General features: G+C 47.5%; 1 protein-coding gene across 1 annotated transcript in view; it reads left to right on the forward strand.

The window, feature by feature from the left end:
* SRRM4 (serine/arginine repetitive matrix 4) overlaps nt 1-16,087 on the forward strand; it is a 144,741-nt gene that overhangs the window by 113,455 nt on the left and 15,199 nt on the right. Inside the window, exons 6-8 of the mRNA XM_069497417.1 lie at nt 1,399-1,449; nt 4,648-4,746; nt 7,768-7,924. Coding sequence (XP_069353518.1) covers nt 1,399-1,449; nt 4,648-4,746; nt 7,768-7,924 — 307 coding nt within the window. The remainder of the gene's footprint in view (nt 1-1,398; nt 1,450-4,647; nt 4,747-7,767; nt 7,925-16,087) is intronic.

Genomic DNA, 16,087 nt, shown 5'->3' on the forward strand with positions numbered 1-16,087 from the left:
GAGCTCAGCCCCTTGAGCTAAGCCCGTTCCATGTGTGGATGTATTTGACTCTCATTAATCCATATCACAAATGTGTGTAGTGGATATGTTTCTTGTTCCCATTTTATAGATGAAGAAACTGAGTCTAAGATAGGAGATGTAACAGGCATGTCCACAGACAGAGCCAGAACGTATCAGAGGCAAGATTCTAACCCAAATCTGTCAGACAGAGGATCAGGACAGGTGACAGTGGCTCCTTAAATAACAATAGCCACATCTAGAGCAGTTTGCAAAATGCAAAACCCTTTCATTTATTCTTTCAGTGAGTAGACTTTGGTTCCCAATGTCACTGTCCATTCAGCTCCACAGCCCCAGTAGTGGCCCCATTTGATGGTTGAGGAGACCGAGTTTTAGACAGGACAGCTAACTTGCCTAATGTCACACAGCAACCAAGAAGCAAAGCTGGATCTTGGATCCAGCTGAACTTGAATCTTTCAGTGAGGTCCTGGGCTCTTCCACTGCCTGGGCGGAGTTTCAACACGGAGATAGCTCCTGTGGTTAACTTCAAGGTGTGATTCAGTTGGATGAAAGAAATTTTCCCCTTCCCAAGACCTAGGCCAGTAATGGGTTCTTGGTGGCCCTCTGAATCCAGTCTGGCTTGAACTATCAGACAGAGTTCACTCTCCCTGACCTCTATTCAATTACACTGGGACCCTGCGTCATCCTTGTCTATGCTACTCTGACTCAAAAAAAAAAAAAAAAAAAAAAAAAAACAATTAAAACCCAGATACTTAAATATGCATGGGCAAAACATTTCAGCATCTACCCAGCTTCATGAGGGTTCAAATATCTTTCTGGTTATTCCATTCTCTTCTCATAAACTGATTGAACAACAGTCAGGAGCATGGACCCTGGGAGCCTGTGGTCTGGGGTTGCGTCCCAGCTCACCTGTGTGTTCGTAGGCAAGTTTCTTAGCCCACCTGTGGTCCAGTTTCCACATCTGTAAAATGAGCACTTATTACATTGTGCCTCCACCCCTAGGTTGTGGTTAGAATAAAATGAGATTATTGACATAAAGTATTTAGCAGAAGTCCTAGCCTATAATAAAGCCTCAAAAGTGGCAGGCATTGTTATTATTATCTACATTACTGCTGTTATTATTAACCTACCCACGCTGAACTTGAACTTGGCATCACCTGCATCCCCTTCTCGGCAGATGTGAATGGGTTGGTATTTCTAGCTGAGCCCGCTGCAGGGAAATGTTGGCAGCAACTTTTCCAAGCTGGGGCCGTGATCGGTGTCCATTCCAAAACTGCCTGGATCGAACGCTTTGTGTTAAGCATTTTAACTACTTGTTTACTTTTATCTTTCACTGGAATGTTGCTGCCTCTTTCAATTAATTGGCCATTTCTTGTTTAGCTCCTCTAGCCCAAAAAGCAAAAGAAGGGACGAGAAGAGGCACAAAAAACAGTAAGTAGACACCAACAGCATACTCTCTGTCTTGGGGAGTTGGGGGATCTGGCCTCTTAGCGGCCAGCGTGTTAGAGTTGCCAAATAAACAGGGAAGGGGGGAGGGAAGAAGAGAGGGAGGAAAAGATAGAGAGAGAAAACTGCATATGTACTTGTCGTTGTGGGTTTAGGTATGCACGAGTGCACCAGGTCATGTCTATATGATGTGTATGTGTGTGCATGTGTGTCTACGTATGCATGAAAGTGTACAGTGTGCATGTGTGTGCCTGGTGTGCCCACTGTGAGTGTACCTCGTGTGTACACAGTGTATATGTTCATATGTAGTGTGTATACGTGTGGTGTGCACATTGTTTGGAAAAGTCTGTACATTTTCACATCACCCAAACATTTGTGTACGCTGTACACAAATGTATACCATGTGTATGCAGTGTATTTGTGTTGACCTGAATGCATGTGTGTGTCTGTGCTTGTGTGAGCATGAACGTGAACCGTGTGCATCGACGCACATTGTGTGGCAACGTGTGTGCATTCTAAGCACTGTGTCTGTGCACTGTGTACATACCTGTGTGCATTCTGTGTACACGGGTTGTGTAGTGGTGTTTACCTATGCACATGTGTGTGCTGTGTGTGCACGGGTGGTCATGGGGGCATGATCACGTGTGAGCATATGTGTGAGGCTGTGTCCTGGCTGCTGGATTTCCAGTGTGGAGACGTCAGTGAGGTTCCCACCCTCAGACTCGGGGCCCCAGCTGTTTCGCAGTTTATAGCTGGTAGTAGAAATTCAAATCAGCTACCGCTGCCTGCGGACTTCAGTTTCCAGCCAAATTAAAAGTAAATTCGGTTACAACCCACCTACTTTATATCCTGGGAATGTTAGTGCTTGTGTTTTCCAACCAACTAATATTTTATCTCCCGCCAAGAAGCTTCTAGAGAAAGGATCAAAGACAGTAAGATGAAAGGTAGCTGACTGCAGGGGAGGGGAAACAGGAGGCAGGGGCGCGGAGGGAGGGTGCCCGGCTTTGCTGCCCCAAAGGGTCTCTTCAACCAAGGTCAGCGTGAAGGAGGGTATTTCAGCACCACCACAGGGGGCCTGTGGAACACTCCAGAATAGAGCAGTAGGGTCCTGAATTCATTCAGGGAAGAACTTCCTTATCATCAAACTTGTTCAGTTCAAGCCAAAAGATAATTATCCGCCCTGTGTATCGAATGTGCGTTCATGCTAAGCACAGATAGTGCGCATGCTCTTAGACAGCCCAGCATCACGTGTCCAGGAGCTGCGGGACAGGCAGCCACGTGATCAGGAGCTGGGCCCAGACCTCAAGAGCTATGGGAAGATCATCACTGAGCCAAGGACTGCCTGCCAACGGGCAGCAGGGCGGCCACCCTCCCTGGTGCCGAGAGCTGAATGAGTCCCAGAAATCGTTGACAGGGCATCAGAAGGCTCATGCAAGCCAAAAGGCAAGAGGCAGGAGAGAGAAAAGCACGAAGAACAAGGCATCCTGAAGATAAGCGATGGCTTATGCTTGCCAAGTCCAAAGGTCAAAGCTGCTTCCAAGCAAGTGACCACTGGCATTAGTGAGGCTCTAATATGTGGCTGGCCCTGTGCTGGACAGAGGACAGAGATGAGCCAGACATTGTCCTGGCGTCAAGGAGCTCACAGAGCAGCCAGGCAGACATGGGGCAGTCCCAGCTCAGCAGACGGAAGCCTGGGCACTGTGGGGGTGCAGGTGCTGGGAAGGGGGCTTGGTGGCAAGGCCGGCTTCCTGCAGGAGGCAGTGTCTAGGCTGGGCGTGAGGATGGGAGGTGACCATCCTCAGACCATCTAGGCTGCAGGTTAGACAAGTGGTTTAAACTCTCTGTGCCTCAGTTTCTTCATCTGTAAGATGGGAATAATAAAAGAACCTACTTCATAGGTTGTTGTGAAGAATAGCTGAATCCCTTTGAGGAAAATGCTTAGGGTACAGAGCCTGGCACGAAGTCTGTGTTAGATGCGGGTTACCTGTCATCGTCATCACACCATTGTCCTCATCACGAGGACATCATGAGCTGGGAAATGGGGGAGCCAGAATATAAGCAGCTCAGAGTTGCTGGAGCCTGCCAGGCCAGAGTGTCAGGGCAGAAGATGTCAAGCAGCGAAGCAGAGAGTGAGGCAGGGGCTAGCTCCTGACGGTGCCTGGGGTTCGAGATCAGAGTTTAGTCTTGACACGAGGGCAAAGGGAACATTTTAAGCAGGGAAGGGATGTGGTCTGATGATTACATTAGAAGAATCCCTGAGTCCTTTGTTAGGATAACCAAGTGACCTCCTGATAGAATCATCTCTAACTCCCACTGGCTTCCTTGCTTGGCCCAAACCATTAACATTCTTTATACATCCGTAATCACCACTGCCCCTGCTACTACCACTTCTGGGTTGTTATCATCACTTAGAAGTAGCTGAAGTAACCTGTAGTAACACTGTTATTAATGGTAGCAGCAGTAATTGTTGTTGTCCTAATTTTTTGCTGTTGATGAGGTTTGTACCTCATTCTGAAAAGCTTTTGACTCCATGCTAAGAATCTGGACTTCATTTTCCAGGTCTGAGGTTACAGATTGGCAGCCCAAAGGTCTAATTTACTGTGCAAATGGGTTTTGTTTGCCCCAAAAGGTGACTTTTTAGAAAAAAAAAAAATGAGTTTCCATTTAAAATAGAGGCATTTTACATAAAAATCTGTATTTCCACCTTCACTTGTAAAATTAGAGACCCAGCACCAAGTTAACATTCTGCAGGCAAAGCAGCTCCGTCTGCTTAAGCCCAGGCCTTCAGGTGATGTTGTTTTGGTGCCTGGATGATTCGCACGTTTGTGGTCTCCGACCCCTGAAGCTCTGGGGAATTGAGGCTCCTGCCTTAGGAAAGGGAGAGGGGACACGGGAGGTGACTTTCTGCCCAAGGCGTGGTCTGCATTGGGCCTGCTTCTGCCATGGGATGGCCGGGGAGGGCCCTGAGTCACTGGAGCACCTCTTCCTGCTGACCTGTGTTCGGTACAGCTGCCTAGAGACCCCTGGACCCCCAGGCAGGGGGTCGGGAGAGACGTATAACTTTGGGAGGGATGGTGACTCGGGTTCAGGAGAAAAATGGGTGTCACAAGATCAACTCTCTCTCTTTCTCTCTTTCTCTTTCCCCGTCCCCTCTGACTCGTTCCTTCTCATCCCCCCCCCAAGATCTCGAAGCCGGCCCCGAAAGTCTCACCGCCATCGCCACCACCGCTGCCCCTCCCGGTCCCAGAGCTCAGAGTCCCGCTCCTCGAGCTGTGAGAGCAGGTAACCTGTCCCCCCACGAAGCCCCTTTGCCCGAGTCTGCACCCCGAGCCCAGGCTGAGATGCTTACACAGGTGTCATCAGCTTTGCCGTCGTCACTGTCACTGTCGGGGCCACTCTCCCAGCACAGGCTGGCCCCCTGCATTACACTTAGCAGCTGCTACCACTTCCCTGGAGAGTAAGGGCTGGAGACAAAAGAGACTTGCTGCCACCACTTTTAGGAACGACAACACTCCTAGCTGACGCATGTTCTTTCTAAGTGCTCATGGCACTGCGCTTTGTATATCCACTCACAGATTCCCCTCTACAACCCTGCGAAATAGGTACTATTGTTATTCCCATTTTAAAGATGAGGCAACTGAGGCATATGGCAGTTAAGAAACCTGCTAGCTCCTTAGCAACTAAGTTGAAACCAGGGAGTTTGGCTCTGGACTTTGCACTCTCACTAAGGGACCACTCTAAGCACAGAGAAGCTAAGCAACCTATGAAAGGCCACACAGCACAAAGTGCCAAGTTCGTTCTAAGGCCCTTCCAAGTCAGTTTTCTACTCACATGGATCCTCTCTATGCTAATACACTGGTTGTTCCAGCCTGAGAAGGGGGACAAGGGGTCTCATTGATGAGAAGAAGGAGGAGAAGGAAAAGAACAAGAACAAGAACTGGAGCTCTGTTGATGTTGACATTTGGCATTGTTGATGTCCATTGGGAATGCTGAGGCCTACCTGATAGGACCAGGCCAGCTCTCAGATGTCAGGGGCTACTCTCCTCTTCCCCCAAGTGCTTCTCACACTTGACTCTATGTTCACACCGCCTGGAGAGATGTAAAAATCTCATTGTCTTGGCCCCACTTCATCCCAGAAATAAAGCAGAGTATCTCTAGGAAGGGCGAGTGGTGGAGAAAAGGAAGAGGAGGAATATTGACCCAAATCCTGTGCCAGACCCTGTGCTAAGATTTCAAAGACATCCTCTCCCTCCATCATCCCAGTGGCACCATGTGCTAGACCAGGGCTTCTCCACTTTGGCTACACTTTTCAATGACCTGGGAAGTTTAAAAAGATACCAATGCCTGGATCTCACCCTCTAGACAGTCTAATCTAATTTAGATGTGGTGGGTCCAGGGCAGTGAGGTTTTTAAATCTCTCCAGGTGATGTGAGAGCGAGGCCGAGTGTAGGAAGCGTTTGAGAAAGAGGCCCCTGACATCCACTGTCACTCGTGGGCCTTGGTGTTCCAGCTCTCTGTCCTGGCTGATACGAGTGACTGCTGCTGCTTCAGCAATTATAGCCTTAACCTCAGTCTAGTCCTCCCTGTTTCTAGGTAAGATTGATGAAGACATCCAATCAGAATTGCCCTTGCTTTCAGACAGCGCACAATCCAGAACAAAGCCCCAGTTCTGTGAACGCTCCCCCAAACCACCTACCACAAGCACAAATCCTGTAATAGGCTCTTTGTAAGACTGTCTCGCACAGACATGTGACGCGCCCTAGGGCTGCAAGGAGCCCCAGCACACTTGTCCAACCGCCGGTGGACCCCTGGTGGCCTTTCTCTGAAGAACACTGGCCCACCGAGTTAAACCACATCACTGACCCGTTGGTGTGCAAAGGGCTCTGAGCGAGGTCACATAGCTAGGAAGTGGCTGGAACAGCGACAGGTCTGTGTGACTCAGCCCGAGCCCTGCACCACCGCTCCAGGCTGAATCGGCTCTCAGCGCTAAGCCCTACTTGTCTGGGGCTCCAGCAAGCTGCCTGTTGGAAAAATGGCTCACATCACAGACTCCAGCCCCAGGTCTCCCGCGGTGCTGTTTCTTGGTGTTGCCCTCTGAGTTCCCCAGTGTCTGCTGGGCTGAGGCCCTCTCCAGCAGATGGGGGAGCAAACAGAACTGGCACCGAGGCCGCACACCCAGTAGAAAAATGATCTGGAAGCCCCAGAGCAGAGAGGGACACCCCAGAGTAGGAACAAGAGACACCATTTCCTCTAAAGCAGGAGTCGCCAACCTATTTCATTACATATCACAATGTAATCATAATAGAATAAAGTGCATAATAAATGTAATGCCCTTGAATCATCCCAAAACCATCCCCTACTCCTTCCCCAGACCATGGAAAAATTATCTACCATGAAAATGGTCCCTGGTAACAAAAAGGTTGGGGACCGCTGTGGCAAAAAACTGCCCTGGCCCTGGCTCCGCCACGTTCAAGCTATGTGACCTCGGGCAGTTCCCTAAAAGTCTCTTGGCCTCAGCTCCCTCATCTGTAAAATGGAAAAGCAATACCTGCCCTGTCTGTGTTTTCAAGTTGTAGAGAGGACTGTGAAAGCACCTTAGGAGGAATTTATAAGTGCTGTGCAAATCCATAAATGTTATTTTTATTACTCCTATAGCGCAGAGGGCCAATGGGATATGCGGAGTCCAAACATACCCTTTCTAAGAAGTCAGACGTGCCTTTGGTTTCCGTTGCAGACAGGCAGTCAGATCTAGACCCGACACACTTGCAGAAAGTATCTCTTTCATTCTTGTCAGCCATTTTTCCACCAAAGTTTTGGGTGACAGTCAATATGATCTATTTCACAGATGGCGAAGTCACATACACAAAGGCACGCAGATACACGCAGTTACATTTATAGGCAAACACATGGAAACACAGATGGACACGCCCAGACATGCACATAGTCACGTGACAATCATACGGGCACGCTAAAAACGTTAAATCGAAGCAGAATTTTCTGTTTTTACAGCTGCCTCCCCGGCCCCCCAAACAGCACCAGGTCCATGAAGAAGCATTTGTCAATCAACAAATGAGAGAATGAACGAATAAATGAATGAGGAGATGGATGATGGTTGGATGGCTATGCACACGGTGCAACTTTTACGTACACACATGCAAACATACCCAGGAACAGAATCACATGTGAACATATACAAAGACCGCCTAGCACACTCTATGGTCCTCAGATCCTGTTGGTCCCTGAAGCCTCTCCCTGCCATGCTTCCCTTCAAAAGACCCTCAGGCTTCTGTCCTCTGCCCTCAGGCACCGCGGCCGGTCCCCCGAGGAAGGGCGGAAGTCCCGCCGGAGGCACTCCCGCCGCTGCTCCAAGACCCTCTGCAAGGACAGCCCCGAGGCCCGGCCCAGCCACCCGCCCAGCCAGCCCCTCCAGATGCCCAGCTTCCTGTCGACCAGGGGTGTAGTAAGTATTCCACACAGCCTCCTCTGCCAGCCTTGGCCACGACACTTGCGGGAGGTGGAGGCACAAGTTCAGGGCAGCATATGACACATTTTAATTCAGTTTCGGGCAAAATATCCCACTGGCTCCAGACCTCATTATCAATGAAACAAATGGTCATTCACCAGCCTTTGGCAGCACTTGGCTTGGGGATTTGGGGGACAGAGGGAGGAAAACTCAAATACCCAGGCTTTTTATCAGGGGAGTGTTGAAAAATAAGTACTGGTCTCTAGAGTGACACCTGCAGGAATACATGCGTGAGACACCACAGGAGGTTTCTTTGGGCAGAAAGGCAAAGAGGGGGTCTTTGACATAACAGAGGCACTCCAGGTTTTACATGAAGTCTGCATCTTTTATCCCAGCTGGCTGGCAGCATTGGTTGGCAGCTGGGATTTGGTTCCACCTATAAACATGACCTTGAATTTATATGAGAATTTTCTTCCATAGAGCTCATAGTGCTTGACCTGTATCCTCTCAAGTGTCCACACAGGTCTTGGGAGTTGAGGGCACAGGTGCTCTCACTTCCTTCTACAGATGGGGCAGAAAAATCAAGGCTCAGAAAGGTTAAGGTCTGGGGTAAAGCCACAGAGCAAGACAAGAGCAAAATCCAATTTATCAACCTACGGTTGAATAAAGTAGGCAATCCTCCCCCAAGTCAAGGAGGAGCTAGAATTTGACTTTGGACAGTTTGACACCATGAGCAAGAGATTTAGAGATGGATCTGAATTCAAGTCTTACCTTGGCCACTTGGTAGCTATGTGGCTTTAGGCAAGTTAGTTAACCTCAGTCTTCTCATTGGAAAACTTGAAGTAATACCACTTCCCTGTGGGATTGTTTGGAATATGCAATAAGATAAAGTATGGGAAGGCCTTTTGTGGGTTCTAAAGGGATGTACAGAAAAACCGTAAGAGAGTCAATGTTAACGTAGCCAACAATTGCAGCAGACAGTGGTGAACGGATCTGTCTTCTCTAGCTACATGTGAACTTGAAAATTTCAGGTAGCTGATTCTTAAGAAAGAAAGGATGAGGTGGATGCAAGGAAAAGCTTAGGGGTGCTTGCAGGGAGGTCAAGAATGGAAAGGCATGACAAACAACAGTCAGGCCTGGTTGGCACAGTAGTTATTGAAGTGCATTCTGTAAAACCCTTCTTCACCAGCCAAGTCACCCAGCATCACCAAGGTCTAATTTTGCCCAAATCCTATGCCTACCTAAGAACATCCACAACTCACCCCAGGCCCTTGCTTTGCAGAGATGCCTGTGGTTACTGAGTACTTGCAGATGGCAAATGCCCAACTGCATTCTCTCCTCCCCAAATGTCCTAAGAAGGGATCTTCTGAGTATGGCAGAAAGTCCATAGGCCTGGGTTCAAGTCTTGGCTTCACTGGACTAATCATTTTATACCTCTCAGCCTCAGCTTTCTCAACTGAGAAATGGGCAGGATTATCCCATTTGTCTCCCAAAGAGATTGTGGCAAAGGTAAAGATAAATTTGAAATATGATCAATAAGAGGTAGAGGAATATTTTTAAGTTAGTAAAGGCTGCCTAATCTCCCTGGTCATAATATTTGTGGCAGCTCATCTGGAGGCTCCAACTGGGGCCCCAGCTAAAATGTGCCATTGGTAACAACTGGCTTATATTTTCTTACCTGCCTGGGATGGTTTTCTAACAAGGTCATATCTGTCAAAATATGCCAAAAACCTGGGTCTGTCCTCCCACACCAGCTGGGGAGGTTACCAGATAGGCTATTGGTAGTTTGCTTTCCTAAAACACATGGATTCTTAATGGATTTGAGGTATTATGATTTGATACTTCCCATGGGCCCAACCACTATAAGAAGAGCTGAAAGCCGGGGCTCATCTGTACCTAGAAGAAAGAGGCCTTAAGAGCTCATCTAGCCCAATGCCCTGATTATCAAAAGGGAAATTGAGATCCACAGAAGAGAAATGACTTACATGGACTGTAGCAAGGCAGAGTTGTTAAAAACATGGAATTATTATTTTGTGGTCAAATTCGGGCTCTGAGATAGTTACTTAAACTTTTCTGAGCTGTAGTTTCCTCATCTATTAAAAAATGTAGATAATAACAGTCTCTTCTTCAAAAGGAACTGTTGAGCCTACTTGGCACAAGGGCAAAACTCAGCAGATACTAGTAGTGTCAGGATGACAACATTCCAGATCCTGACTCTGTGCTCACCAGCTGTGGATCCTTAGAGAGTTACGTAAACTCTCTGTGTCCCAGTTTCTTCAAAATCTGCAAGATAAGGATTTCTTCAAAATCTCAAGGTTGCCTGACTTTTGGGAGTATCCAATTCCCCAAATCTGGTCCTTTTAGTACCCCTCCCATACCTGGCCTTTTTTCATCTTCTCTCTTACAAAGGCAGAGATAGAAGAAGGTTCCATGTTGGACCAAAGGTTTCCAAGAGTCCTGGACCCAAGTTTTTCTCTCTGTTAGAGCTCACATCAGAGTCACTTTCATTGAAACACCCATCTAATCATTCATTCAAGTCTACCAACATCTATTAAGCATGTATACAGGGTCCAGCTCAGAGTTGGCTCTCTGGAGCCAATGAATAAGAAAGAAACAGGTTGTGCTTTCTAGTGGAGAGAAACAGATAAGTGAAAAACAGTAAAAGACAATGCACAACAGTTGATGCTGGATACTTAGATGGGGTGGAAAGTTAGCAGGCAAGGAAGGGGATTAGAGCTAGGGTTAGGCAGAGAAGGTAACAATTACCTGAAAAACTAAGAGTTAGCCAATGAAAAGAGGAAATGAATATTGGAGTCAGGAAATGAGATAAAATTAAAAGGCAAGATATGGGGCTCTGCAGGTAAACAGGAGCCCAAACATGAGGATCTTCTATGCCATGGCTCCTGCCACACTCAGTTGCAGGCATTTCATATGCACAGCTCTTTAAAAAAATCAAGGACAGGTGCATTATATCAAGGGACTTATTTGCATTTATGAATATGCAAATTTGGACTCTTAACTGCAATCCTAGTTGGTGAGCTAAAGGTAGCCTGAGGCTTTTTTGCTCAGTCAGAGCCTAAATCCAACTGGAGGTTCCCAAGGAGATGGTTTAGGGGCACCTCACAGCCTCCACACATGAACCTTATTTTCATTGTACCATCTCTGTTCAAGGCAACGGGGGGGGGGGGGGGGGGGGGCGGGGAAGAGAGATGAAAAAACTCTCTTGCTAAACTCCAGGAGCTCACAGTCTAGTAGTCAACAGAATGCTGTAAAGATTGAGTCTGTGAGCAAGAGTACCTTCTCTGGTTGTTAAAATATTCAAATACTTGCACACCAGTTGATAAATAGGCCCTGTCCCCACCTCACCCCACCTCAGTCAACCCAGCCATCCCTCCCCTCCCTCCCCTGGAACCTTCTGGATCTTCTCACAATCCAGCAACTGAAAAGTGACACCTAATCCCCTTCAGTGTCAAGCCAACTTCCCTTTTGATGAGCAGTACCCATACCCAACTAGTTGTTGAATATTTTAAATGTCACCCCAGCAGTGATGGAAGCAAGTACAATGCATAGTGGGAACACAGAGGAAGGGCCAAACAATGTTGTCTTAATGTCTGAGAGGGCTTCACAAATAAGGGATCATTTGAGTTGGGCTTTGAAGGATTGGTAGGAGTTTGTCAGGTAGAGATGGTTGATCCATAGAGGGAGAGCGAAATACCACTACGTGGCAGGCACTGTCACATGTTTTACACAATTGTTTCCTCATTTGATATACAAAGCAGTTCTTTGAAGTAGGTGCAATTATTATCACCATTTTTCAGATGGGAAAACTGAGGCTTTGAGAAGCAAAGTGACCTAGGAAAGTAACCCAGTTGGGAGAAATGGGAGCTGGTATGAACTGTGGCTTGTGCCTTGGAAGCTCACTCTGATAGCCAGCACAGAGGGTGAACTGGGTGATGGGAAGGGTGGATTGGACAATGGAGAGGCTGGTAGCTCCAAGTTTTGGCCAAGCCATTTCCCTGTGGTATGGGGTTCTCTATCAAGTTTGCCACAACCAAAGAGGGAATGTAGGAGGGGGCCGATCAAGAATGAAGCTGGGCAGAGGAGAAGGGCAGGCTTCTTTTTTCCTCCTCTGGCCTCTAGCCTGGCTCAATAGTCACCACATACCCCTCGTCAACAAAAACCTGCACAGATCCAAGACATACCCCCCCAAATGATAATAATAAAAGAAAAATTTGTAGTCCATAAAAGAGGACCTCCTAAAACTTGTAAACTGGAGGAAGCAATAGAAGTGATTAAGACATGAGTTTTGGCATAGATCTGAGTACTCTGGAGTTTTTTCTCTTGTCTCCCCATGAGACCTTGGGTAACAGCAATAGCTAATGTTTACTGAGCACCTACTATGCGCCAGGTGCTAGGCTAAATTCTTTACATGCTTTTATAATAGCCTTTCAAGGGAGCTTCCACTAATATCTCCATCTTATGATGAGGAAACTCCAGCCTAGACAAATTAAGTAAAGATCAGCTATTCAATGGAGAAGCTAGAATTTGAACCCAGAAAGTCTGACCTCAGAGTCCTCATGTTTAATCCCATGACCTTCCCTGTGTCATTTCATTTCTCAGGGCCTCAGTATCCTCATCTGTACCTTGGGCTAATAATCATACCTACTTCTGTGAGATAAGGTATCCATTCATTTCAAAAATATGCCCTAAGCACCCACTATCTGCCAGGCACAGTTCCAGGCACCAGAACGCAGCAGTGAACAAGACAGACAGGGCCCCTGCCTTCGCACAGCTTCTGTTCTGTGTGAAAAATGTATCCCAATGCTTGGGACACAACATTCAATATACACAAAGTTGCTATTAATTGTCATCGTAGCGGGTTTACTAAACTTACTCCAAATAAACCCAGATATGTTGTTTTCAGAGTATCTCTGGCCTCAAAAGTCTTCACCATATCCAAGATCTCAGGTGGATTTCACAACAACCCCAGGAGAAAGGCAGGATGGGAATAGGCTTCCCATTTTGTAGATGGGGAAAATGAAGCTGAGAGACAGTCCGTAGACGGCTCAGGCCTTCAGACCCCAATTCAGGCTCTTGCACATTCTGCAAAGCCTTCGAGCTCTTGCCCAGCTGGGAAACTCAACATCCAACATCCAACGTCCAACGCCATTTATTGCAGTTGAGAGAAAAATGGAACCAAAGTGCAGGAGTGTGGGATGAGACCTGGGAATTTTCAGGGCCAGTTTTGTTTTTAATGGGAGGTGACATAGCATAGTCAACTTTTACTTCTGCCGAGGAAGGACAGAAAAAAGAAAACCACTATTTTCTACCACTAAAGGGACATTTTACCAGCCAGAAGAGGTAGGAAGGACGTGACCTTGGAAGAAAGGATGAGTCTTTAAATCGAATGCATTTAGCAGGATGAAAAACTCATTACATTGAACTTATTGTTCTCATTTCAATGTGGGCTGGTGAAAAAATTGGTCTTCCTGGGTCTGTGTGGAGATTTCCGGGAGCAGCGGGCAGAGGACCCTCAAGATAGGCTTCAAAGACAGGGTGAGCTGGAAGCCGTCATCCCCTTTTTGGCTCCTGCTGGGGGGAAGGAACAGGGAAGATGGAGCCCCTCTCCCTGCCTTAGGTTTGACACAGCACCCAGCCCTGTGGGATCACCCCAGCCCCAGAGGACTTTGTCACCCTCCCACAATCCCCAGGAGACCCCCCTCTCTTTCTCTACCTCCCTCCCTCCCAAATGAACTCCCAACAGGTCAATGAATCCATTCTTTTGCTGCCTTCCTGAACAACAGCAAGGAAAATAAATTCAGTGTCTTTGTGAAACAAAAGGATTTTTTTTTAGAAGGAATAACCAGAACCCTCTGGCTAAAAACTCTGCCATACAGCTCTACACTCACATGAGAATTTTCAGGCCCCCATATGGCAGGGAAGGAAAAAAAAAAAATTTATAGCCATCGCTCTCCATGGGGCCATTTGAAGCTCAGTAAATGGACTTGTTCAGTTTAATTGGAATTCTCTTCTTGATTGTATTTTTGTAACCTATTAGGCCGTGCTGCCTCTTGATCTCGGAATTCAGCTGAAATTAAATTTTGAAGTGTGAGAGGTTGCCTTTTTTCCCCCGTTCTTGATTAAATAATGATTTGAAACAAAAACAATAAATAACAGTGCCGGCTTCCCCGGAGGGTTGAGAGACACTCCCAGTGAAATGCCAGGGAACTGGAGTTCGTGGTGGGGGGATTTAATTACTTATTAGAAAAACCCAAGTGGTAACGCTGAGTATATTAAGGAACAAGGAAATAAGGCAAGCTTTGGAGGTTCAAAGAAAACACACACACGCTGGAGCTTGGCGTTGGAGGGGGATGAGGGAATAAAGGAGAAATATTTGTTCACTTTCCCTCAATAGCCACGAGTGTGTGAAAAGCAGTTTGTCTTTAAAAAAAAAAAAATCTGAGATTGGCAGTCCCGACTCAGAAGGGAAGAGCTTGTAATAGCTCTGGGGTCTGGACAGGATTTAATGGATCTGGTCTTCTGGTTCCTTTTACTGACAAAAGTCCAACAGGGATTTAAAGGGCGTAGATGGGGAAGAGGGAGCAGTCTACTCCCTAGTTCTGGAAGGAAGAGATGAAACATACAAGGCGTACTGTATTTCTGTTTCTTACAGAGGGCTCAGAGCAGCAACAAACTTTTAGAATAGAGAGTCCCAAACCTCAATGTCTCAGGAGCCAGGCAGCTAAAAGGTATGGGTAACAGTGACCCCACGGGGTTTGGGGCCGAGTGCTCATGCCCCATTTGAAAGGGGCAGCTGCAGTAGCCCTCAGGCTGCTGACTGCCGGCAGGAATGTGGGCCTGATGTTGCCAGATCTTATTTTTCAACAGAAGCTGGAAATGAGGTCGTTACGTGAAACCTCTCCATTCTACCAGTGTTGGCTGTTAATTCAAATTCAGTTTCAAACATATGACGTGGGCTAAAGAAAGCATGTCTGAAACAAAGCGTGGCTTGGTTTGCCGGTTTTCCAATGTTGATTTGAGACGTTGAAGCAGATACTGTCCATGTGTATTTCCTCACCCTCCCCACTCCAGGGCTACACAGCTGACTTCTAGCTCCCAGATGGGATTCCCTGGCTGCCAAAGCTCACTTTGTCTTCAACCCACGAGTGAAGGGAAACTGGTGTATAAATACCCCAGCTCCCTCACCCCTTGGTTGGGATTAACTCAGGGGTACAGGTTCTCCTCTGGTTCCCAGGGTGTCCCCAGTGGAATGAAGCACCAGCTGCCCACTGTGGTAGCTGGTTTGATCATGCATCCTGCCTCATCTTCCTCTCTCCCCCATCTCATTTCCCCACAGTCCTACAGGGGTACCTTCTCCTCTCAAAGAAACTATTAGCACTCAAATTCCTGTCTCAATTTCTGGGAATCCAGATTAGACGGGTGTTATTTCACCTGGCAACTAAATAGATCTTACAGAGGTTGAATTTTCATGCCGGGCCCCAAAGTTTGGCCTTTGTGAAGACATGGCAGGGAGGGTGAGAGGGAGATGGAGGAAGGAGTAAGATTGGACTGAAAAACAGAACCCTGGTGTGGGGGTCCCAGGTATTAAAACTGGGTCCTGGGTACCGGGAGGGCATTATTACCAGATGATGGAGGGTCTGGGGTGGCTCTTGTTGGTGAATGTCTTGGGGACGATTTCTCAGCCAATAAATAGTACAAGGGCAGAGAGCAGTTGTGTGCTAGAGGGAAATTCCCAGGGCGTGAAGAAGAGCTCTTCAAAGATGAATTTCAAGAGCCCTATTATCTAAATAAGGAGACAGACAGGAGCAATGGAGAGCCGTCCTGTCACGTCAATGTCGAGTGGGCAGCTGTTTGCATCTTCTGCCAGAGAGGGTGTCTGGCTGGGAAGGAGGTGTCCAGGGATGGGAGGGCAGAGGCCTCCACTGTGGACCCATCACTACCTTCCTGACTCGGAAGTCTCCTTTGCACGATCACAGCCATCACCTCCCGATACACAGCCATTCTGCCTTTGTTCCCCTCAATGGCGACTCCCCTCTTGTGTGTGTGGAGTGAGTGGAGAGCTCTGGAGAAAGTGGTGTCTGGGGTTTAGGAGGCGGTTAAGCTGTCCAGACATCTCTAATGATGGGTTTATGAAAAGGC

The sequence above is a fragment of the Eulemur rufifrons genome, chromosome 21 (genome assembly GCF_041146395.1).
Source record: "Eulemur rufifrons isolate Redbay chromosome 21, OSU_ERuf_1, whole genome shotgun sequence".
NCBI classification, from domain to species: Eukaryota; Metazoa; Chordata; class Mammalia; order Primates; family Lemuridae; genus Eulemur; species Eulemur rufifrons.